Consider the following 26,106-nt stretch of genomic DNA (forward strand, 5'->3'; position numbering starts at 1 on the left):
TGCATTGTTCACAAGAAAACATCCTGTTGCATGGCTCAATATTGGCAAGAAAAAATGTTTTGGAGGATACTTTTTCTCAGAATTATGGTTTCTGATTATCTAGTCATCTATTTTCTAGTTATTTTGTAAGAGATTTCCTTTATTACTTCTAAAAACTTCATACAGCAATATTTATTTTTAAAAAGACATTCCAATTTTATCACACTGTTCATTATACACTGTACCATTCTATTGTTACACATTTTTCTTTACAAAATCTGTAAAGATTTCTTGTTATTAATTTTTTAAGAAGATTTCAGAACTCAGTAACATATGGTATGGAAAATCTAATTGTTGACAAGCTTGAACAACTTCTTTTGAATCTTATCAAAATCTCAGTTTGGAAAACTTGTTAGTTCCAAACTGCTTTTCAAAATAAAGGAGCTTGGAAAAGGTGCTTCTGATGCAGCACTGAATTCTGCCATTCAAAAACAATAAGACCACACAAGTCCAAATGTAACATAATATTATCAGGTGTCAAGAACATAATTAAGCTTTCATATTCTGCTAAGTCATAATGAGGTTTTTTTGCTTTTTGCTTTTCATGTTTTGTGACCTCTGCAGTTGTGGTTTGTAAAACCATGCCTAGTGGCTTAGTGCATAATATGAACCCAACAATTGTGGCTTATTTAAAACCATACTTTTTAAAAAATGGAATATTATGAAGTTTCAACCCAGCCTATGACTTTAGAATAGAATAGAATTCTTTATTGGCCAAGTGTGATTGGACACACAAGGAATTTGTCTTGGTGCATACATTCTCAGTACACATGAAAGAAAAGATACATTCGTCAAGAATCATAAGGTACAACACTTAATGATAGTCACAGGGAACAAATAAGCAATCAAATCATATTAGGAAACAGTCAATATAAATGTTAAGGATACCAGCAACAAGGTTACAGTCATACAGTCATAAGTGGGAGGAGATGGGTGATAGGAACAATGAGAAGATTAATAGTAATGCAGACTTAATAACTAGTTTGACAGTGTTGAGGGAATTATTTGTTTAGCAGAGGGATAGGGTTCAGGAAAAATGTTTCTTGTGTCTAGTTGTTCTGGTGTGCAGTGCTCTATAGCGTCGTCTTGAGGGTAGGAGTTGAAACAGTTTATGTCGTTTTTCTCGTACTGATGGTTTTCTTTAGATGATTAGAGGATTTAAAAAAAACGGACTTCAATTTAATTTATGTGGAACTTAAACATTAGAGTCAATTATTAAACATATTCTGAAGAGATGAAGGGCCAGCTTCTAAAGTCCTTAGGCCAATACATCAGATTGATCTTCAGGGTTTCATTCTAAGTGCGTTTATTTTCTATTGTAAATTTTGCATTTGTAGTTTGCTCTCTTTTTGCTTGGCTAAAGTCAATACTTTAAACACTATGATATGTGCATTTTCTGAGAAATTCACCCAATAACAATCATTAATTTTATATAAAAACAGGTGAATATTTCTACAAAGATATACACAAGCATAAGAGACCCATTCCAGTGAAAGGAGTTATAAAATTGTCTATATAATTATTTTCATTGTATTGAGAAGCAGTTGCTTCAGGAAAGCAATTAATGTTTATATATAACATTATATTTGCCTTAGAAAAATTACAGATTACAAATAACTTTTATAGCAGTTGGGAAATTATTTTGTCAATTAATAGCATTTTAAAAATACGCCTACATAGATATCTAGAACTAAAGCATCCTAGTCACAGGGGATCCTCATTGTTTTCACTTGTATTAAGTCTCATAAACCACAACCATAAATGAGTCTAAACATTTTCCTTTCTTCCCCTCTCTATCAATATCCTTTCTTCCTTTCTTCTTAATTTCATCTCTGTCTTCTTTGTTGGATGGTAACCATCCAGTGAAATAAAAAGCAAAGATGAACCTGTTTTTATCACTGCCGTCAGTTAAGGGTTCTCATCAGATTGGAAATTCAGAACCATCTTCATTATTATATATGCATTCTCTTTTTAATATCAAAATTAAGTCTGTTGGAGGCTTTACATTTTTCTCATTTATGCCCCATTATCAATTAGCAGTCAATCGTTTACAAATTTTCTGCCATCTGATACCAAGTTTCAGTGGCAAAAGTTTGATCTTAAAAATATCATAAAGAAGAATGAAAGATCAAGCAAGCTGTGAGTTGCCCCTCTCTGTTTTAATTGGATTGAAGCCAGGGTATCCTAAAGACTACACTTTGATGTAATAATTTTTCCCTCTATTATTAACATCTTCTGAGAGTCCTGGAAGATTATGAAATGAATTGATTTTATTTTGGATGAACTAATCTAATTGTTGCTTTAATTGACCACTCTTTTGGAATAATCCATTTTTTTCACAGAGGATCAACATTACTCACTGAGGTAATGCATTCTTTTAGGTGAACTTTTATAAAAGAGCATGCAGCTTTCCAGTTTTGTAGCGCTCTTGACCAGGCTAGGTTGTATAAGCATAGCTCATATTTAGACTATTTCTGTACTAGGTTGTAGCCTTATATGGAGGATGGAATTAGCTATAGGCATGCAAATTGAAATCTGTTAGGTACCAAAAAATATGACAGGTTGCTCCAAGGATTGCTCTGTAATTTTCTGGGAAGGAGAAAGAATCAAATAGTTTGTAGAAAATATACAATTTAGCTGTTAAAGTCAGACATATTCTACTCTCAAAGCATGGGTGTCTGTGTGTTTATAGGCACTCTTATCCCAGCCCTAACTACCTATAGATCTGTTCAACCATTTTCTGTTCCCTACCAAATTAGAGGCTAGCATATATTTAATTTGCAGAATTTATTCTTATTACAGAATTATTCTTTTAATGGTAAGTTATTGTAGATATTCAAAATAGAATGGTCACATCCTTATATATAGATGAACAAGTACTAGCAATTAATTGCTAAAGTTTCAATCACATCTCTTATCTTTCCCTGAAAAAATAATTCAAATGCAGCTAAAATATGATCTTCTCTTAATTGTATAGTTTATTATTGTTAAAAGCTTTGAATTTGGTATCTTTTACAAATCAAAATGGCAAAATGGAATCAGTGATCTGGAAGAAACAAAAAAGCTGCAGGAGTAGATCTCCGTTCAGCAGGAGAAACCGTATTTCACCTTAAGAAAGTAACAGAATAAAACTAATCAGAGCAATTTGTAACTTTCTTGCTAAGCCTTAAAATTATTTATGGTTTAGCCATAAGTATTTTCTGGGCTGTAAAATGATGTTACAGCCCAAGAAGTCAGAGTCAGAAAAGAAGATACTTATAAGGGAGGAAGATCTGAAATAATAATTGGCCTCAGAGAGTATAGAATCCCAGAAGTGATATAATAGGCCAAATGACCTTCACTGACATACCGGTATATCTTTATTACACCAACCTATGATTGAATTCTGTGCCCAAAATCCAGAAATACTAGGAATAACTTTCAGCATATTTTAGTTTCTTAACCAGGCTTTGGGAAATGCAAAAGCAAGAAATATATTAAGAATAAAATTTACTGAGGAAATCACTAATTTTTACATTATTCAAAAATTATATAATTTAAAGAATATTGTAATATTCTACAATTGTTCTATAAAGAAAGGCATCAAACTGACTAGATAATATTGTCTGAACCCTGTGGTTCAGACAATATTATCATTTAAAACATTTAAAACTTATGGTATTTAAACCAAAGAGCCAATCTTTAAAGGTAATGTTAATAGGCCAACAGCTAAAAAAATGCTTAATTCTTCTAATTTACTAAAGGTCTGCATAAGAACAGATAATACTCTGTTTGATTTATGCTGCAGTTTATAAAAATGAAATAAAGAAGGAAAATCCTTCCTTCCTTCCTTCCTTTCTTCCTTCCTTCCTTCCTTCCTTCCTTCCTTCCTTCCTTCGTCTGTCTTTATCTCCTGCGTATAGTCTGCCTTCAGTCTGACCTAAGCGTAGTACATAAAATTATCTGCTACAATGTCCTACCTGTCAATGACTACTTCAGCTTCAACCACAATAATACACGAGCACACAATAGATACAAACTTAAGGTTAAAGCTTTTGGGGTTATGAGAAGAGTCAGGTAATGCATTCCAAGCACAGATAACTCTGTTACAGAAGTCATATTTTCTGCAATCCAAATTGGAGCGGTTGACATTAAGTTTAAATCTATTGGTAGCTCTTGTATTATTGCAGTTGAAGCTGAAGTAGTCTTTAACAGGAAGGACGTTACAATAGATGATTCTATGAGTTAAACCCAGGTCCTGTCGAAGGTGACGGAGTTCCAAATTTTCTAAACCACTCCAAACTCAATTGCAGAAAATACGACTTCAGCAACAGGGTGACAATGCCTGGAATGCACTACCTGACTCTGTGGTTTCTTCTCCAAACCCCAAAAACTTTAACCTTAGACTCTACTGTTGACCTCACCGCATTCCTAAGAGGTCTGTAAGGGACATGCATAAGTGCCTACCATCCCTGTCCTAATGTCCCCTGTTATTCGAATCCATTTCATGTATTCATAATCACGTTAATACTTATATCTGTTATCTAATACATGCTTTACAAAATAAATAAATAAAGTAAAGTAAATATACTTAAGGAATTGTTTGAGACCCCTTGAATTCATATGCCATCTGTTGGTTTCAGGTGTCTCCATATCATAATAACTTGAGACTTCATATTAGCTGGCATTCATATCTCTGGGCTGGAATATCATTGGAATGTATGGGCTTTACAGCTCTGTGTCTCAGTAACTGAACTCCTTGGAAAGGAAGGAAGGGTTCTTAGGCCATGAGTCTCTCCCTCATTTGGTATTTACAAACAATAGGAATGCAGGGATTAACATAGTAGACTCCATTTATTACACTTGGGTGGATACGGCAATTATGTGTCTATAAAACCTGTAGTAGATTGTGCAAGAGCATTAACCTACATGATTATATGGATGAGCTGCTGTTCTGCTCTAGAGACCCTGATTACTGAAGGAACTTTCAGATATATCTCTACGAAAAAGGACAGGATTTTTTTTTTCACAAGAAGCATATTATTTCAACACACAGCAAAGTACATCGAAAAGGGCATCTTTTTGTTTCCAACTTTATTTAGCCAGATGAATTTTATTAGTGATTAGTGTATTCTTTCAACCTTGTTTAAGAGAGCTTAAGTAATCTTCTTAAAACCTGTTTCATGGGTACAAGCACAATGGTCTTTTAATTCAAGAAGGCTGCTTGTTGAAAGATGCAGTACATAAACACATATCTATCTATTCCTTATTGCTTAACTGTTGTTTCTTCTATGCCTGAGCTCCACTTTAACCATCATGTTCAGCCTTGGTTTTGGAAATAAATTAAAAAACACTTTATTGATGTTTGACAAGCAAAATGGTTCCAAAGCAGCATACAATTGGAGGGATCTCAGACTAGATTAAAAATAAGCACTTTAAAGCTATTATAATGGTTGTGTTTATACTTCTCTCTCTCTTCATTCCTTCAAAGTTATCAGGTTTCGCAAGCGTTAAGAAAAGCGTCTTGTTCTGCCAGGATTTGGAAGCATTCCAGTTCAAGCAAGAGATTTTCCTCCCCTTCCCTATACCCCTCCCTCCCTCTTCTAGATAGGGACACTTCCCCTCCCCCTGCCAGATCTTTAATGGAGTTGGGCCAGGCTGCAGGAGTATCTTTTTGAGAGGAAGTCTCTCATTCTCTAACTTTGTGAACCTGATAGGTTTATCAAGTCAGAATAAGTCTGCTTAGACATCTGCAAATCAAAGGCATTATGCCAGAGACATGGGATTACAGGACAGATTACTTAAAAAATTATTTGCCTTCTAACAATAGTCATCACCATGGTAATCTGGCATTTTCTTATGTGGGCTGAAGCAGCCCTATCAATGTGAAAAGAAATCATGGCTCTAAACTCATTCCTCTCAGGTGTTGAGATCTTGTTGATCCTCCCCTTCATAAATATCTAGTCTGCTTTAATTAAAAAGGTAGGTTGAAAACTCTCAACTGAAAAAAATCCTGTCGCTTACAACCAACCAACTTTCTCCTTTGAGAGGAAGGACATTCATAGGGGGCCTGCACTTCTATAGGTTCTCATTTACAGCACAGTATGTGTAGATCATGGCTTCACTTTGCTATATATGTGAAAAACAAATCAAGATGCTTGGGAAACTCTGAAAAATGAGATTACTCAAGCCCAAACACAATATCACAGAGAAAGAAAAATAATAGACTCCAGAGGAGACCAGTATGGTTGCATAAAGGGCTCTCTGACAAACTGAAGGAGAAAAAGCACAAGTATAAAAAAAATGGAAAGAGGGACACATAACCAAAACAGAATACCAGCAAATAACCTGAATCTGCAAGGATGGAGTCAGGAAAGCAAAGGCTCAGAATGAACAAAGACTTGCAACGAATGCCAAAAATAACAAAAATAATTCTTTCAATATGTAAGGAATAAGAAGAAAGTCAAAGAAATGATAGATCCATTAATGGGAAAAGATGGTAAGAAGGTGAAGAGCAGCAGGGAGAAAATGGAACTGTTTAATTCCTTCTTTGTATCTGTTTTTACGCAAAAGGAAAAAATAATCCAACTTCTCAAAAACAACACTGTGGGAGACAGAATAGGAAAGCAGGTTGAAATAGGAAGGAAGTTAGTAAGAAAGCACCTTTTCACTTTAGATGAGTTCAAAGGACCCAGATTGTTGGGGGGGCAATAAGTTGACTTTGTAAAAATATACAAATAGAATGAGACTATTGCCTTATACACTGTAAGCCGCCCTGAGTCTTCGGAGAAGGGCGGGGTATAAATGTAAACAAAACAAAACAAAAACAAACAAAAACAAAATCAACGGGGACCAGATGGTTGACCTCCCAGGATACTGAAGGAGTTGGCACGTGTGATCTTCGAATCACTGAATAGAATCTTTCAGAGTCCTGGAGCACAGGGGAATTGCCAGAGGAAAAGAGCTGACGTGGTTCCAATTCTCAAAAAAGGGAAAAAGAAGAACCGTAACCTGTAGAACCTGTAGTAAAACTACAGACCAATCAGCTTGACATCAAAATCCTAGAAAAAATAATAAAGCAGCAGATTTGTGAGCACCTAGAAATGAACAAGGTGATTAATAGAAGCCAGGATGTGTTTATTAAAAACAGAACATGCCAGATAAACCTTTTTGTCCTTTTTGATGAAATGTCTAAATTAATGGATTAAGGAAATGCTGTGGATATACTTTACTTGAACTTCAGTTAACCATTTGACAGAGTAGACCATAGCCTACTTCTTGGTGCAATGTTGGATAAACACTACCACCACCAGGTGGATTCGTAATTGGCTGACCAATTGTACTCAGCATGTAGTCCTTAATGGAACTACATCTACATGGAGAGAAGCATGCACTGAGGTATTCAAGGTTGTCTAGGGCCCAGTACTCTTCAAAACCTTCACAATAATAACTATGAGAGGAATCTAGGTATCCTAAGTATGAGTCATCAGTGTGTTGCAGCTGCCAAAAAAAGCCAACAGAGTCTAGGCTGCCTCAATAAAGGGATAGCATGAAGATTACAAGACGTGATAGCACTGCTTTACACTGCATTAGTAAGGCCACATTTGGAATACTGCATCCAGTTATGGTCATCATGATACAAAAAAGATGCTGAGACCTAGAAAGAGCAACACAGGTGATAAGGGCATCTTGAAGCTAAATTGTATCATGAACAGTTAGGGAAAGTAGGTATATCTAGCCTCATGAAGAGAAAAGATTAGGAGTGACATGATGCCTGTCTTCCAATATTTGAGGGGCTGATAGAGAAGAGGGGGTTGAGTTACTCTCCAAGGCACCTGAGGGAAGAATAAGAAGCATTGGATGGAAACTTGTTAAAGAGAGATCCAACCTGAAACTAAGAAGAAATTGCCTGACAGTAAGAACAATTCCTCTTGGAATTGTGGATGCTTCATCGCTGGAGGTTTTCAGGAAATGATTGGACATGATTAAATAAGTGACAAATGGTGATACACTTACACATGTTAAATCTGTTCCTTTCTTCCATTGTTCCATCTCAAAGGCCTTATTTGGTGGCTTTTTGTAGTCTTCCAGAAGCAGTAGAAAAAATATTGCAGACAGGTCCACCATAAACTGAGGATAGCACAGTAAACTGGCTCCCAACATCACCAGAAGTACCTGCCTTTAGTAGGCCTCCAACTCTTGAACATAGTGGAAAACGTTTTACAAAGGTTAGTGAATTAGGGAAGACACATAGGGTTGGTCCAGGAATACATCCGCACAGAAGGGGAGTAACTTACCTAAAGATTGCCCAAACAAAAAAGGCAAAATAGTTACTGTGAAGAAAGAGGAGGAGACTTTGGTATCTAACTGGTGAAAGATTTTCACCAAACAATATTTCCTTTATCTTTCCATTGCTGCTTCTCCTTAGGTACTTTTTCACCTGTCAGATTTAATTACTAGATCCCTTAGGCTTGCAATATGCCAAACTCGACATAGATTGATTTAATGGGTTGGAAGTAGAAGTACTAAACAGCATATTCTGTGTATCTAACCTACAGGTTAACATCGTTATTCTAGCAACTTCACAGGTGCAAATAATTATGAGTGCTATTTCTACCATCTGCCTCTAATATCAGACAATGTGAACAGTAGGAAGCCTTGCTAACTGTAAAACTGTAGTTGTAGCTGGATTGAAAGTCATGACACAGTTATTATATTATTTATTTTATACAGTATATATTCTGCTTTTGTTCTATGCAGAGGGATGAAAACAGCTATGGTATAAATCAATACAAAAGAAGAAAACAAAAGAGAAAACATACAGTAACTCTAGTTAATGATGTAAAACTTCTTTTAAAACGCAGAGAAAGTGGTTCCAAACAGAATGTGTTCATGGGAACAATGCAAGAGAAAGCAACTTCCCACGTCATTAAGTTGGCTTCTATAACAGACATATTTAAGTAGAACTTTCCAGCTGATCTTACTATCATGGCAAGTTCAACATGAGAAATATGGTCCTTCAAACAGTTAGGCCTGAAGGCATTTTGTGTTTTGAATACTGTATTAGATTGTGCCTAGAAAACAGTTGGCAACCACTGAGCATTTTTCTGCATGGTCCAATATTATGCACTTGCTAGCAGTTGCTCTATTTTGCACCACTGAAGCTTCCAGACTCTCTTCAGGGCAACTTCACAGTGAGTTCATTGTGGCAGTCAATCAATCTTCCATTATTTCAACAAGGCATGGGTAATTGGCAGATCCAACTGGATCAGGAACAGACATAGTTTATGTAATAGGCATTATTGTGCAACCCAGCTCTGTGCTGCTCCTTGAGGAGTTAGAGACAGATTGAAGTTCAAGGAAACTTCCATACTTACTTGCTTGTTGTTTTAGGAGAATACAACCACATCTAGAACAGGCTGAATTCTAATCTCTTCTTCTGCTAATGGAGAACCCTTCCGTGTCATTCCAGTTTGTTCACCCTGTTAAAATCCAACTTGACAACCAAAACCAAGAACACCGCGGAAGCAATGCTTATAAAGACTGGGCCTGTCACGTGATCCAGGAAACTACTATGGGCAATGTTCTAAAAAGCTATCATCATAGGGAAGAGAAAACTGTGAATTTTGGAAATTAGCTAGCTTGTGCTGGAAGGCTTAAAGTGGTGACAGGCAATGGGACAAAAAAATAGAGGTTCCTGAACTAGAAATAGCAGCTTTGTTTTTCTTGCATTCCCACTTTTCTTTACCTGTGTTTTTAAAAAAATAAAAACAAAGGTCTCTTACCTCTGCTACTAGAATGATTCCATTTCTTATTCAAAAAAATGCCTAAAGCTATTTTAAAAAATAAGCGGCCTTGCTCTCATTTCAGCATGTGAGTAACAGTTATGAAGTCTGTATAGCACCTTGTTTGGAGAATTATAAGAACTTTTCTTGTGTAGAGCTTAGGGCTTAATTATGTAATTATGTCTCTTGGGTAGATTATATATTTCTCCTCATAATTATGTCTACCCAACAGACTGGAAGGACTCCAAGATTTCCGTTTTCTGGGATAAAAATGGTTTGGCTAAGTTTTGTTGCTTTTAAAATAAAAACAACCTTGAATTGTACAACTCAGCTGGGGGGTTGAATATGAAAGCCAACCAAGAGAGCAGCACTTATTTTCCACAATTAAACATTTATATTAATATAGAAATTTTTAGTGCGGAGTTGGGTTTTTTCCTGACTTCTTTCTGAAATCCTTTGTAGAAGCACTAATTTACTCTTTGTAGATGATTTATGACACTCTTATTTCCCCTTTCAGAATAAGGCTAGATGGTTGTTTTGGAGCTGAATTCTATCAACATATTGCCTGAAATTTAAATTAAAAGATAAATTGCCCTGCAGTGATGCAACAGAAATAAGTTCACTCCATTGAAACAGAGCCACTGTTGCAAAGAATCCAGGCTTCATTCTTACTTACTTTTTTTACACAGTGGGCAGAATCCTTTAAAAATAAGTTATAATAAGTAGTTTGATCTTGTGACTTACTCAGGAATAAGTTCGTTGTAGATTATTCTTAATATGTGTTATTAGACATAATATGTGTTACGACAATATATCTTAATATGTGTTATAAATGTATCACTTATCCTACTGTTTTTGTGTGTGTATCTATGTGTGTGTCTGTATGTGTGTAGGACAAGTGCATTTATAACAGACACTCAGACACACATATATTCTAAAATGTCACCCAAATCTAATGGGGCATGTGTATAAGATTGCTGTTCCTTTTCCATCAGTTACACGAAGTAATTTTCTTCTTAATTGTTCAGAAGACCATTTTGTATGGACCTTTTTATTTTGTTCAGAAAACAGAATCAGGCTTGGCTTCCCTGCATAACCCAATAGATCAGGGGTGTCAAACTCAACGCCCTGGGGCCGGATTTGGCCCATGGGGCCGCCCTGGAAACAGCAAAGGACCAGCCCATGGTGCCTCTGCCAGTAAAAACAGAGCTCATGAAGGCTGCACATGGTCCTCCCGAACTCCATTTTCACTGGTAGTGGGTTGCAGGTGGCCGTTGCAGCCAAAAATGGAACTCAGAAAGCCCATTTTCACTGGTAGAGCTCTCGGGCCACCACAGGTGCCCCCAACATGAGTGATGTTGAGCTGGCCACACCCACCTTGACCACACCCAGCCCAGCTGCCGCTCCCAGGTCAAACACAACCCTGGTGTGGCCTTCAATGAAATTGAGTTTAACACCCCTGCAATAGATCATGCAAATTGGATGAAGGAAGGATGGATTTCCCCTCCTTATTGCTTGATTATATCGCAGTTGGGTGACAAGAACTGATTGCAAATTTTTCAAGGAGACAATGGAAGTCAGAAGCAGAAATGATCAGCCAATAGGATCACCTATCAGGTCCCTCTCTAGGAAATTCTTTTGGAAAATAAGAACACTATCCTTTGGAACATTTATTTATTGTTCTGTATAAATAATTTACAACTCCAGTGTTCTTGCATTCCTTTTCCTTACATTTGTGTGATTTCCTTGCCACTACATGTAATTCCTCATTTGAGAAGCAGATAGAAATAGATTTCTGTAGTTAAGCAAACTGCCTATGTCTTAGTCTTACATCTTGAAGTTCTTCACTCTTGCAAAATCTAAAACAGCCAGCACCACAGAATTTTCAGTTACGCATAGCAATGCTGGACACATTTAAGTTTTAAAGAACTTACAATTGCAAAAAACAACTGCAAAAAAAAATCTTCACTATGTGTAACAAATGGAATGAGGGATATACTACAGTTGTCTATAAAAACATTTGGGATTTCTACAAAATGTTATGTGGAAAAGCTTGAATCCTATACCGAATGTAATAATCTAATATAATAATATATAACGTCCTAATATGCTGATGGGACATTCTATGTTGGGGCTGGCTGACAGGCTAGAGCAGGGGTCTGCAAACTTGGCTCCTTTAAGACTTATGGACTTCAACTCCCAGAGTTCCTCAGCCAGCAAATCTGGCTAAGGAACTCTGGGAGTTGAAGTCCACAAGTCTTAAAGGAGCCAAGTTTGCAGACCCCTGGGCTAGAGCATAGGTGTCAAACTTGCGGTGTCATGTTGCTGTCACATGAGGATTCACAATGTTTTCCCCATTCATGGAGCTGGGATGGGAGTGGCCTGCGTCTGATGCATCTGGCCTGCAGGCCGCCAGTTTCACACCCCTGGCTGAGCAAAGAACCTCACCCCTGTCTCCTGCTCTCTTGGTTTTTAGTCTTTGTTTTACTTAATTTTTCCTAATTCTAATTATTTTGCATTAACTTTTTTATCATTTTGTAAGTTGCTCAGAGTCACTGCCATAATGTAATGGGTGATATATAAATGTATTAAATAATAAAATAAACAAATACTGAAGACATAAAACTATGGGAATATTTCTAGCCATGTAAATCCCAAATAATGGGTGAAACATTCTGTAGACACCTGAAAGAATCCATACGATTTATGATAAATTCCTATTTTCTAGAAGTGCAGACTACTCTGTCTCCTGTTGACAAAATTGTGAGGAATCCATAAAGCTTTTTGAAATAAAACATTTATATCTTCTGATGTAAATTCTAATTGCTTACCCCATTATGAATCTATCACCTCCAAAGTTTTTTTAATAAAATTTATCCTAAGTCTTGTCTGCATCACACTGTGCAGCTTTTTACACTTAGAGAATAGTAGCTCAGCAAGCTTACTCTGCCATTGCATCTTTTGGTCTGTTCCTTTAACTGTTGCTAAATTAGATTTGAACCATGTGTTTAGCATGTGTATTATACAGGAAGACATTATCCCATGCAAAAAAACCCCTCCCCTCTAGCTTTGTGGGTGTCATTGTCCTAATATAATCCTAGTTTAATTGTGTTTTCCTCCTTGCCTGCCACTTTACAGGCTATCTTTTAAAAATGTTCTTTTTAAATTATTATTATCTGTCTATTTGAGAAAAATGTACAATTCTACATTCTTAACATTGCTTTACTATTGATTTATTCTGTTGTACAAGAGAGACAGATAAACAATAGAATGTAATTTTATAATATAAATTATATTAATGCATTTAATATTAATTAGCATTTTATTTAATTACATCTTTAAATTGAAGAGATTATAATTGCAAATAAAAGTTATTATTTACTTTAGCCCCATTTTAATTGCTTTTGTAAAAAACTCGAGGCAACAAACATAGCTAATACTCCTTCCTCCTTTTCTTTTCCCCATAACAACAGCTCTGTGAGGAGAGTTGGACTGAGAGAGACTGGCCCAGCTTTATAGAGAAAGAGCAATAATCATTGAATTGATATAAGATATGTAACATAATTAAATTAGGTTTCAGATTAAATTAATCAAATTAATCAAACTATTATTTCATTAATGCTCCACTAACTATATAATTCTACCTTTTCACCATTTGCTCTACTTAGTTTTTAGAATAGCATTATAAATCATTATATATAGGTAGTCCTTGACGTAACGACCAGAACCGAGCCTGGAGTTTAGTCATATGCATGACTGGGCTTGATTTAAAGACCATTTTTGCGATAATCATTAAGGAATCATATGATCATAAGTCAGAATGCAACTTATCCAATGCATTTTTTTCCTTGAAAAAGGCATAATAATAATAATAATAATAATAATAATAATAATAATAATAATAATAATAATAATAATAATAAAAAAAAATCACAAAATGCAATCACATAACTCTGGGTGGCTTGAATTGGTTGTAAATGGAAGCCAATTGCCAAATGCCTGAAATGCAATGTCATAGCTATGAGGGTAATGTGGCAGTCAAAACTTCAAGGATAGTTCTTAAGTAACTTTTTTTTTAAAATCTGACATAATTTCAAACAGTTACAGTAAGTGACAAGTCAGAAGTTGAGGACTCTCTATATTCAGGGGGAATTTCAGGGGGAAATAAGTTATTTTTATTTATTTGGAAGGTCTCTTCTAATACCAACCTGTATTAATTGCTTACCTTAATTTTTCTGCATGAAAATGTTTCCTAAAACTGTTTGATACGATACTATCTCTTAATATAAGCAACTGATACTCTGAAACTATATTATCTCACATAGAATAAACTGTAAACAATAGTTTTAATATTGAGTCAATGCAATTCAGAAGATATAGCTAATTGTGGGCATCAGTATATTTATTATGGATTTTGGTATCCACATTTCATGATAAAGGTAGTAGCCCCAAGAAAAAAGCCAACACTTGTACAAATTGCACAGATCAGTACTTTTGCCATATATTGTGCTCCTATAGCAAGAGCATTATGGCTTCAAAATGGTCATACTTATTTATGTCCTTCTATCTTTTATAAATTATTTTCCAAAAACTTCCAGTAGAATATTTCATAATCTGTTCTGTGTTTAGTCCACAAAATCATATGTTGCAATGGGACAGGAAGATTGCTGAGAAGCTAAATCAGATTTTTGTTCTTTTGAATTAGAATTAGAATAACAGAGTTGGAAGGGACCTTGGAAAACTTCTAATACAATCCCCTGCTCAGGCAGGCAACCCTATACCATTTCAGACAAATGGTTGTCCAATATCTTCTTAAAAACCTCCAGTGTTGGAGCATTCACAACTTCTGGAGGCAAGTTATGCCACTGATTAATTGTTCTGTCAGGAAATTTCTCCATAGTTCTAGATTGCTTCTCTCCTTCATTAGTTTCCATTCATTGCTTCTTGTCCTGCCCTCAGGTGCTTTGGAGAATAGCTTGACTCCCTTTTCTTTGTGGCAATCCCTTAGATATCGGAACACTGCTATCATGTCTCCCCTAGTTCTTCTTTTCACTAAACTAAATATACCCAATTCCAGCAACAGTTCTTTATATGTTTTAGCCTCCAGTCCCCTAATTATCTTTGTTGCTCTTCTCTGCACTCTTTCTCGAGTCTCAACATCTTTTTTACAATGTGGTGACCAAAACTGAATGCAATATTCCAAGTGTGGCCTTACCAAGGCATTATAAAGTGGTATTAACACTTTTGCATAGGATAGACATTTGTATTTGAACAATGTTTAGTTAATTAAATTCCAGGCAGTATATTCTAGGGCTATTCAACAATTGCAAAAAAAGAGAGAAGTTTGTTGAACTAGACATTCTCCATCTTTGGTGCTTATTATATTGTTATCTTGTTTCTTAGCAAGGTATCACCTAACAGAAGTGCTTGCAGTTGCAGAAAATTATAGTAAGCATTACTCATGCTTGATTGCATTCGTAAATTGATTTATAGTAGTTTTCTTATTGGTAATGCATTTTTAAAAAGTATTTTAAAATTAATAATTTTTCATACAAGTAGCACTAGCAATTTGGTTAGAAACTGTTGCTAATATTATAGTATAGATACACACTTACTGACCATAATTGTGACTGGCAACTCCTTTGCTAAGCAATCCAATTGCTTGTCCGGACTCAAATATTAATACTGATTGTGGTCATGAAACAAATCATCCACAGCCATTAAGCACAATGTTATGTGACTGCAACTTGTGACTTCCTATCAGTTTCCTCATTGACTGCTGGCTGTGAAGGTCTCAAATGGTTTTTATGTGACATCAGAATGATGCGTCCATCATAAATGTGTGCTGGTTGCCAAGTGCCCGAATTGCAATCATGTGATTGTGGGAATGCTTCAATGGCCACAAATTCAAGAACTTGTCGTCAATCTCTTTTTTTCAGTATTGTCATGACTTGAACCATTGCTGAACAAGCAGTTGGTAATCAAGGACTAGCTGTTTTTGCAGGATTGCTTAATTGATAATTCAGGAAATAAAATTAAAAGCTCTATAGTAAAACCATTCTTTGTTCAGGTACATGTGTGGAGAATCAAGGCTATTGAGAACCTGGTAGACCTTTGGTTCAGTGAAGTCTTTTGCTAAAAGTGATTTCAAGTAGCAAGTGCAAATAAAAATGCAGCAAAATAAGCTTTTTTTATTGAGGAGCACAAAGAACAACCTGATGTCTGCCAAAATACAATTTAAAAACAAACTGAAGAGGCAAACTTCCTCATTCCCACCCCAAAACCCAGTTACAATTAAATATGATGAATATTTACAAACGGTTGGATTTCTGTCAGAAAGAAAAAAAATGGGAAGAGGTTGCAACTCAGAGTTGAGTAAGAATGTAACATTCTTGGTTCCTAATTGGCAGTAATCCTTAATAGAAGAATACCTGCACCAGTTGAGGATAAATGATAACATCTGATTTGTTGAACATCTGATTTGACACTTCTTAAATCTGATATATTACTATGGTGTTTAACAACTATTCCAAAACAAGAATAAAAGCTAAAATGTTATTTTAACACATCCAGGGAGAATAGAAAATATCCTGGTTGAAATGAATCAACTGCATTTGCTCAGCTCGGTTTACCCTATGGGAAACCTCAGTACAGGTGGTGAGGCCAATGATTTCTAAGAATAGAATAGAATGGAATGCAATGGAATGGAATGGAATGGAATAGAATTTTTTTATTGGCCAAGTGTGATTGGACACACAAGGAATTTGTCTAGGTGCATATGCTCTCAGTGTACATAAAAGAAAAGACACCTTCATCAAGGTACAACACTTACAACACTTAATGATAGTTATAGGATACAAATTTAACACTTAATGATAAGAGGGAAATATTAAATGTATCTCGCTATGTAGTAATGGATAAAAGAGATAAACCTGGAGTCTTACACACAGTAATTTGGAAGAACTCTCCCATTAACTTAATTTTGAACAGTCAGTGACTGATTTATTTACGTGAACATAGAAACAGAAAAAATGAGAATGAATAGCAGAAAACTAAAAGTCGAAATGAGACTGAGAGGTCATATGGAGACTAACAACTGTATTGAGGACAATCCACAGATGAGATTTTAAAAAGTCAAGATGACAACCATGACTATCCAATCAAAGCCTCGTCCTTTTCCTACGTCTGTGCAATGTAATATGCAAATAGAAAAGGGGGCAAGAGTTTAATCATGCAGATAAGAGTTTCCATCTTGATATTTTGACCCCACAGCCCACCACCACCACAAATGCCTCTGACTATAATAACATATATCTTTTTCCGAGGCCTCATTATTAGCCTGTGCTTTCTATAGATGCTCCACAGTCAGGATATAATCATTGTAGAAAAGCTTTATATATTATAAAATTCCTGCTTTTAAACAATCATTTGTATTGCTCTGATATAAATTGCTATAAAGACTGCAGGGATTTGTTCTATGCCTGGATAGCAATACAAGTGCCTTCCTTGTATCAATGCTCTAAGTGGGTGAAATTGTCCATACTTTGGTCCCTGCACCAGCTGCAGATTGAATCTAAATTTTCTTTGGTCTCACAATAATAAATAAAGCACTTTAATAGTATTTGTCATGCTAACCACCCTTTTATTTTATGATTTGCTGTTTCCAGGGCACAGACAGAAGCTTGATGACTCTAAACCTAGTTTGTTCTCAGAGCGTCTCAGTGATTTAGGGCGCATTCCTCATTCCAGTATGAGAGTAGGGGTCCCGACTCAGAGCCCACGGCCCCCCTTGAACTCTGCACCAAGCCCTTTTAATCCACAAGGACAGAGTCAGATTACAGGTAAGAGACAGAGCCATGGGCTTGTACAGACCATGGTAATCACTGATTATAGGTCTTCTGTTGCTTCAAACTGGAGAAGGATATTGCCAAATAAAAGGATAAACAAATGTAAATTACCTGGGGATAGTTTTTATTTTTGTAATATTGATTACTGGGACCTTTTAGATTATTCTTTCTGATTTGAAATCAAAATTAAAAGACATGATAATAAAATCTAAAAAACAAGTTCCTCCTTGGGATAACGTTCATGTATTCATAAAATATATTTGACTATTCCAGTGGGGTATATTTATTTAAGATAAGTTGCATAGCATAGTAATTTCCCTCAAATATTACTTTAACACATGTATCTAATGTACAATGTCGAGAGTCACTTTGGAGAGTAACATAGGTGGCATATAAATTTAATAAATAAAATTATTCCAATGCCCAATTATAAACCACAATTATGAATCAGCCAGCACTTAAAGTTATAGACATTTCATCAGTTTACAGGCCAAAATGGATTTCATTGTCTAAAATATTATGTACAGAAATAAGGAAATTCTAAAAAATTTGATGGTTCATTAAAAAAGGAGAAAAATTTAATAAGTAGTTGTTTAAAATTCACATGCAGATAAATGATAATTTTCAAAGTCATACAATTATTTCCACTGTACAGCTTACTTATGAAAAATAGGTTTTAGAACTATCTAAAAATTACCTTTTGTGTAACTTGCATCTTGTTTGCTCATCTAATCAATTGAAGTTTGGAAAACATATTTTCTTTGAAGAATTTTGAGGGCTGTTTGGACCCCAGGAAATCAACTTTCACTGTAGCCTATTCATATATTACTTATTTGTAGGGCACTCATTTAGAATGTCAGGGGTAGAATCTGCATTCCTGGTTTTCCCAACATTATTCTCCTACAATTCTACATCATGGTATTCTGTAGTGAGCACAAAAGTTTTAACTAGGGTTGCCATAACCTGGACATCTGATTTTTAAGAATGTGTGTCTCTGTATGTAGATGGATAGAGAAGATAGAGATATAGATTTATATGATGCAGTTGCAATTTATACATTCTTCTGTAGAAAACAACTCAACAATAAAATACATTAAAATATAAAAAGGCAAAAGGAGTTATTAAAAAGATGTAAATTTATCTTCTCGGGATAACATTTCACCTGGAAAATCTTTTCTCATACACTCATCAACCACTCTTGAAATGAGAAGTGCTTCTCCATCAGATTTTGATCTTCAAAGAATTCTAAGCTTTTGCGTCATTAATGCCTTGAATTCTGATTAGAATTCAAAATGAAAAATGATGTAGCCCTTGCAAGTATACAGTGTGATCTGCAAGTATGTACCCTACATCACTGGGGCATCTTTAAATCATGAACCTGATTCTTCCCATTGCTTCCTCATTTAAAGCAGATTGAGGTCCTTCTAGAATCTGTACATCTCTGGACCAAAAACATTCCAGTATCATCTAGAGTAAGTTTCAGTTTAACCAGCTTCCAGAGTTGTAGTATTAAAAAGTTGCTTGCATTCTGCTGCTAAATGCCTGTTCTGTGCATTTCTTCTATATTTAAGAATGTTAGAATTTTACTGAATAAGGCCAATAACGCTTTTACTCCACTATTGTATGTCACATAGTGACTAACCAGATGCAGCTATAAGAGGATAGTTGTCCTCTTCCACTTTTGCGTCTTAGAAACTGGTATTTAAACAGTATGCTCTAAAAGGTAGTTTACAGTCATCCAAACTGGTCATCATTAAAAGACCAGTTCTCCATATATTCATCAGTCCCTGGTAAAACTCTCTAAATTGCTGTTCCTTACCACATTTCATACCATCAATCCACAATACAGTGTTGTTTTGAGGAAAGAAGTATATATGTTTATATCCTTTTATCTAAGCACAGAGGATATCTCTGAGGTTTAACAGTGAGAAAGGAAGAAAAAATCTATCCCTATTTTCTATACTATATTCATATCTTCTATCAAGTCTTCTCTTACCTATTTTCACGTAAACTTTAAAAAAAAACTACTCTAGATCCTCACTGCTTTGGCAGTCTTTTTTCTGCACATTTTCCAGAAATTCCCATCCTAAGGACTCCAGACATGGAATATACCTTTTTAGCAGAGTCACAAATCAGGCTAATGTATCATGGAGGTTTTCATTTTAAGATTCCCTTCCTGACAAACCAGCTTCTATACTACTGATGTATGTGTGAAGTTTGAATTTTTAGAATTCATATACATTATTTTCCATTTGCTTACATTAAATAATACTTAATTTGCAGCTTAGCATTGACAATCTTGACCATGCTATTGATTTATTTACAATCTTGGCCATTGATGTAGATCATTTTTTAAGGAATCTCTCCAATGTTGATTAATGTTGAACCCACTTCATATATTTTATTTATTTTTATTTTATTTTTTTATTTTATTTATTTACATTTATATCCCGCTCTTCTCCGAAGACTCAGGGCGGCTTACAGTGTGTAAGGCAATAGTCTCATTCTATTTGTATATTTACAAAGTCAACTTATTGCCCCCCCAACAATCTGGGTCCTCATTTTACCTACCTTATAAAGGATGGAAGGCTGAGTCAACCTTGCGCCTGGTGGGATTCGAGCCTGCAGTAATTGCAGGCTGCTGTGTTTTAATAACAGACTATCTTACAGCCTGAGCCACCACGGCATATCACTCCAGGGTGAAAATTGCTCATTAATTCTTAGTCTTAAGAATTTTCCTATCTTGTAGCCAACTCATAAACCATGACAACTCCAGAGGTTTCTATGAGGGATTTTGCAACTTTTAGTAAATACCTGCACATGCTTAGCTATGAATATGTAGTTTATTCTTAGGTTTTATTTTTACTAAGCTTATTTTTTTAATAACACTATATTAAAAATGAGAACAAGTTTCTTGGCTTCAAGTGATGATTGTTTCATTTCATCATAAAGTTAATGTCTTACAAGTTTTGCAATGTACTAATATATCTTGTTCATTATTATTTTTATTTTTATTTTGGTAGAAAATTTGCTAGGCTGGGGTTGGCAGCATACTACATTTTATTTTATTCTAGATCAACAGCAGTACATTAAAATCTTGTAAACAATAGCTATTTATCTGGTATTAAAAACATAACTCTGCGAATTGGCTAACAATTCAGGCTAGCTGAACAGTAGCAGTAAATAAATCCCATCCAGAGTAGATGACAGAGGTCATGCTACTTGGCAAAAGAGAGCAATTTGTATTGCAAAGAATTCTTATTCTCTGTTGAAATACACATTGGCTTTCTGGGATAGTAATGATTTCCACTATACTCCAAAGTTTTTATTTTAGTTCTGACTGTGTTTTTTGTGAGATTTTAAAATTTTCAGTGCTGAAAATTCAGTGGAAGAGGCAATCAGAAAGGAAGAACATGAGCAGACTGAATACACTGCACTATTAGGAACTGAATGTGATTTACTTGTAGAAAAGAAAATAAATACTTCACTTTGTAGTATAATAGAAGTACTACTTTCAATAAAATTATCTGCAGTCAGGTTAAAACATTCCACGGCACCCACGCTAGTTTTACAGTACTTCTGTGTAATGATAGGGCAAATCATACCAAAATACCTTTCTTATCTTTATAATAAGTTCTCAACTGTTTAGTTTAGTAGAGGGGTGGGGGGGGACTTCCTTTCTTATTAGCATAGGGATGATTCAATGCAATTTTTAAAGGTAGTACAGTGCTCATGGATGATATAAATGGAAAGCATATCATGAAACTATGGTTTACAGCCATTTTCTGAAGATCTGCAATTCCCTGAGAGTCTCCTCAATGAAAATATGTGTAACTAAGCAATCTTTTCTGAATGACAACTTGACCCACTTCTACTGATCTTCCACAAAACTTTAGGTCACAGCTTAGTGTATTGAAGGAAATAGTAGTACTTGAATATTACATCCCCAGAACATATCTCCGAATCATCTGGATTTTGAAATGATTACGGCAAATTTGTTAAAACGTTTATTTGAAAGTATACAGTTTTGAAAACTACTTTCCCATGCTAATTAATCCAAATTATCAAAATACATTCTTTTACCACTTAACGCTTCCGTAGGGTTCCCCCTCCATTCCATTCAGTAATCAGATTCTTGGAGACTGCCTAGACAAATCTCTGCAGTTTTCTTGGCAAAGCTTTTGAGAAGTGGTTTGCTATTGCTTTCTTTCTGGGCTGAGAGAAAGTGACTATCCCAAGGTCACCCAGTGGCTTTTGCCTAAGACAGGACTAGAACTCAGGGTCTCCCAAATTTCTAAACTGACATTAAAGTTCCACTATTAACCCTGAAACCTGGCATCTTATGTTGTGAATGAAAGCTAGGTGTTTACAAGTTATCTTAAAACTTGGAAGAAGGCCGACTGAAAACAAATAGACTGAATTCTATGTATAGTACTGCTAAAATTATGATGCATGTGATTTCACAACAGTTATACCTGCATATTTATATTTGCCATACATTCAAAATTTGAATCCAGCCCAGCAGACAATTATTGTGGCTTGAAAAGTGCCTGGCAAATCCCAAATTTTTGCGTTCTCAGACAGGAAGCAAAACCAAGAGGCTTTTTCAAAATCCTAGTAGTCAACTAATCACCACTAATGAGTCACAGGTTGATCTTGTTATGAAATGCATTGTTGGCATGTTAGGAAAATTGATCATTGATTCATTATAAGCATAAGTACTATTTAATCCCAAATCAAACTGCATATTTTTATCAGAGAAGTAGATGTTGATCCAAGTATTGCATTTAATTTTCTTTTCAGGATTCATATAATATGATCTCTGAGAACCTTATACATTTTATATTTTCTATATAAGATATATACTCTTGTGAGTGGTGTCAAATTCATGTCGTCATGTTGGCGTCATGTGATGTATCAGGACTTTTTTCCCCTTCACTAAACTGGGCAGGGGCGGGGCCAGCATGTGACGCATCCAGGCCATGTGATGCATCCAGGTCATGGGCCGCGAGTTTGACAGCCCTGCTCTAATGGGTGCTGGCTGCCTCTTTCTTGCATTCATGTACATGTGCACACATATAATTTATTTGATTTAAATCTAAGGCATAATAAGAAAATGCAGAGTATGCAGCATGTGCATAAATTACCAGAATTAACTAAATACATAATAAATTGTCATTCAGATATAAAACATTCAAAAAGAAGATATTTTTTCTTAAAAAAACATAGAGCCAAATAAAATTTAAAACATATATAAAAGATTTGTTAGTTCAAAATATCTGTGTTTGCTGCATTCCCTCCCCAATAACTATAAATTTCTATACTATTATATTTAAACAGATAATTGTTGCAATATTTTAGAATCTGTTTTTAATTTGATACTTTCTAAAATATAATCGTAAATTTTTGAGATAGGAGAAAGTTAAAAGTTTAATAGTGTATAATTTTGATCAATGGAAATGATGCAATTTCAGTGAAGAAATTGTAGATAATATAATTGAAAGTTTATTATCATTGTGGTAATAATCTAGTTGTATTAACTTTTTAAGTTTGGATTAGAACAAGTTTGAATTTTGTTTTTTGGAGTTAATCTTTAAGTTTGTTTTCAGCAAAGTCTGCTGGTGGATTTGTTTTCTCTTGTCAGGCTCCTTGAGGTGGAAACTATGCTTATTATCAGTTCGAATTGTTTCATGGTCTTAGAAGTCCATGTTTAACATGCAGTCATAAGTGATCACATTATGCTGAATAGCATCATGTCATGCAGATGTACTTCAGCAATGCATACTCATTATTGTATTTCTGTGGTATCTCTTATTTCCTAATAGCATATTTACACTGAACACTTAGCTTGTCAATCAGCACATGAAAAATATGCAGATTAGAAAAAACTTGTACATATAATAATTTTATATTTTAGAAAAATGTCTGAAAGAAATAATATATGAACAAACATAATTGTGAATCTAATAGGTGTCATTATGAATTTGCAATATGGGTTTGCTAAAAGTGGCATATAAATGTATACTTCCTGTTGGACTATTCTACTGTTGGACTATTCTAATTATATCTATTAATAGATATAATTATTTTTTTGAATATATTCAGGATCTTCATGTTGCTTAGTTAATACCCACAGAGTAGCATGAATAAAAATAAGGACATCAAATCTCTTAAGTACACATTTTTGAATCAGTCAAAATTTATGAGTACTTAATAGACTTGATGTTTATCATATTCAAGATTGTTAATTGCTGGTTGTTAGATAACTGTGTGATTTGTATGCTAAGTAGATCACTGCTCTATTTAGCTGACCCAAGAACAAATCCTTAACATGTCACCTAGGCAGGTTCCTGTTCAAAAAGGTGTTTTTCCTAGGGATAGCTATGACACTCCCTCTGCTGTCCAATCTAGATCTTAGTTTTATAGGCTAAGTAAGCTCCTTCCCCCAGTTTTGCCTGACTTTTTGGCCACTCCTATCATTTTTAACTGCTTTCCCAAAGCTCAACTTCTTAATGGGTTTTAACATTTTGTATTTATGTATTATAGCCAGTAACTGTCCTTTCCTGCTGCAAGGTAGAGATGCTCCTTATAACTGTTTAATAACTGTTTAGATGTGAGAATTGCTAGAGAAGGAAGTGTAAAAGACCATGCTATGGCATCTGGAAAAGGAACAAAACTTTATAACAGTACTTTAAAATGGAAATAACAGTTTGTTAACTATTTTCCATTGTAACCCTGAGGTTCAGTAAAAGCTGCTCTTATGTCTTTTATTTTTAGGTTTAGTGGTCTACCAGTGAGGTTTTTATAAAGAAATAATCTTTGTAAATTATGATTTTGTCATGATAGCTATCCATAGGAAATATATGAAGCCTCCTTTTTTTTGATCTCTCCACTTAGTTCACTGTTGGCATTTTTTTTCTGTGCTGCATTTTGCAATATAGTGTGCTTTATATCTGCTTCTGACTGAATATATTTTAAAATACATCTTGATATTTTTATTTGTGTTTTCTGTTTATTGGGCCTATCTGTACCTCCTCATTATCATTAAAGCATTATGTTTAGCTATGGATGGGGAGACTTTATGTGCTTTCAGGAAAATTGTTTGACTTTGGGTTGATAGGAAGACTTTTACATGTTAATCTAATTCCTTCCTTCCTTCCTTCCTTCCTTCCTTCCTTCCTTCCTTCCTTCCTTCCTTCCTTCCTTCCTTCCATCCATCCATCCATCCATCTCACTTATATATCTCGCTTAGAGATTAAAGTGCTACTTTTTCTGTTAATTAACCGAAAGAGAGAGATGTAGATGACATGAATTTGTCCATTTGTATTTAATTCTAATAGGAATACTATTTGTTTTAATTCTAAAGAGTTATATATGATCAGGAATCAAAAGATACTTTCATTTTTACTTGGCATAATAGAAAGTTTAACTTACAATCATATTTCATTGTTCATAACAGACTAAAAAAAAGCTTTATTTGCTATTGACGTGTTTAAAACAATTGGTTACGTTTCACAAAATGATGTGAAATGGTTTACCATTTTGCTCAAAATGTTTTCTAATAGGCTGGGAAGCACAGTTCAGTGTAAGAAATAGCTAAAAATGCCATGTGCATGACTGGGAGTAAGAGTTTTACATTAAGAAACTGAGATAAGAATAATTAAATCTTAGGTTTGACTTGAAACTATTTCATCTCCCTAATTTCAGGCCAGCTCAGATGTTTATCACTGCAAGGCCTAGTTTTCTGAAGCAAATGCTTTTGCTTTTTCCTAGACCTCTATTGCTATCACTGCCTCTCTTCCTTCTTCTGAATCACTCATACATAATTACTTATATAATTCAGTCAAAATATGCACCTTGGTCATTGAAAGCATTTGTTTCTTGTCTTACCTGTTGTAGCTTGTATCATTTTCTTTCTAAAATCTTTTAAATGTTTAAATATACATTAAAATGGAAAAAAGGCCATATTTTTTCATAATTGGTTTTTGTACCTTATCTTTTCCTTTGCTAGCCCAGAGCTCTACTTTAATGCAGACAGTTAAATACATATACCATAAGCATATAATGTGGTTTTTCTTGGAAAGGTGCATATAGTAAGTCCAATATATATATATGAGCCTTGGTGGCACAGTGGTTAGAGTGCAGTACAGAGGTGGGTTTCAGCAGGTTCTGACCAGTTCTGGAGAACCAGTAGCAGAAATTTTCAGTAGTTCGGACAACTGGTAGTAAAAATTCTGACTGGCCCTGCCCCCATCTATTCTCTGCCTCCCAATTCCCAGCTGATCGGGAGGAAATGGGGATTTTTGCAGTAACCTTCCTCTGGAGTGGAGTGGGAATGGAAATCTTACAGTATCCTTCCCCTGCCATGCCCACCAAGCCATGCCACACCCACCAAGCCACACCCACAGAACCAGTAGTAAAAAATGTTGAAATCCACCACTGGTGCAGTACTGAAG

General features: G+C 35.0%; 1 protein-coding gene across 6 annotated transcripts in view; it reads left to right on the forward strand.

Moving 5' to 3' along the window:
• Window positions 1–26,106, forward strand: part of RUNX2 (RUNX family transcription factor 2) — a 257,072-nt gene that overhangs the window by 118,175 nt on the left and 112,791 nt on the right. For 3 of the 6 annotated variants that reach the window (XM_058183448.1, XM_058183463.1, XM_058183482.1), the window contains one exon: window positions 17,471–17,644. The exons of the other annotated variants lie outside the window; for them this stretch is intronic. In XM_058183448.1, coding sequence (XP_058039431.1) covers window positions 17,471–17,644 — 174 coding nt within the window. The remainder of the gene's footprint in view (window positions 1–17,470; window positions 17,645–26,106) is intronic. 6 annotated transcript variants of the gene reach the window in all.

Source organism: Ahaetulla prasina, chromosome 1 (genome assembly GCF_028640845.1).
Source record: "Ahaetulla prasina isolate Xishuangbanna chromosome 1, ASM2864084v1, whole genome shotgun sequence".
In the NCBI taxonomy this organism is placed as follows: domain Eukaryota; kingdom Metazoa; phylum Chordata; class Lepidosauria; order Squamata; family Colubridae; genus Ahaetulla; species Ahaetulla prasina.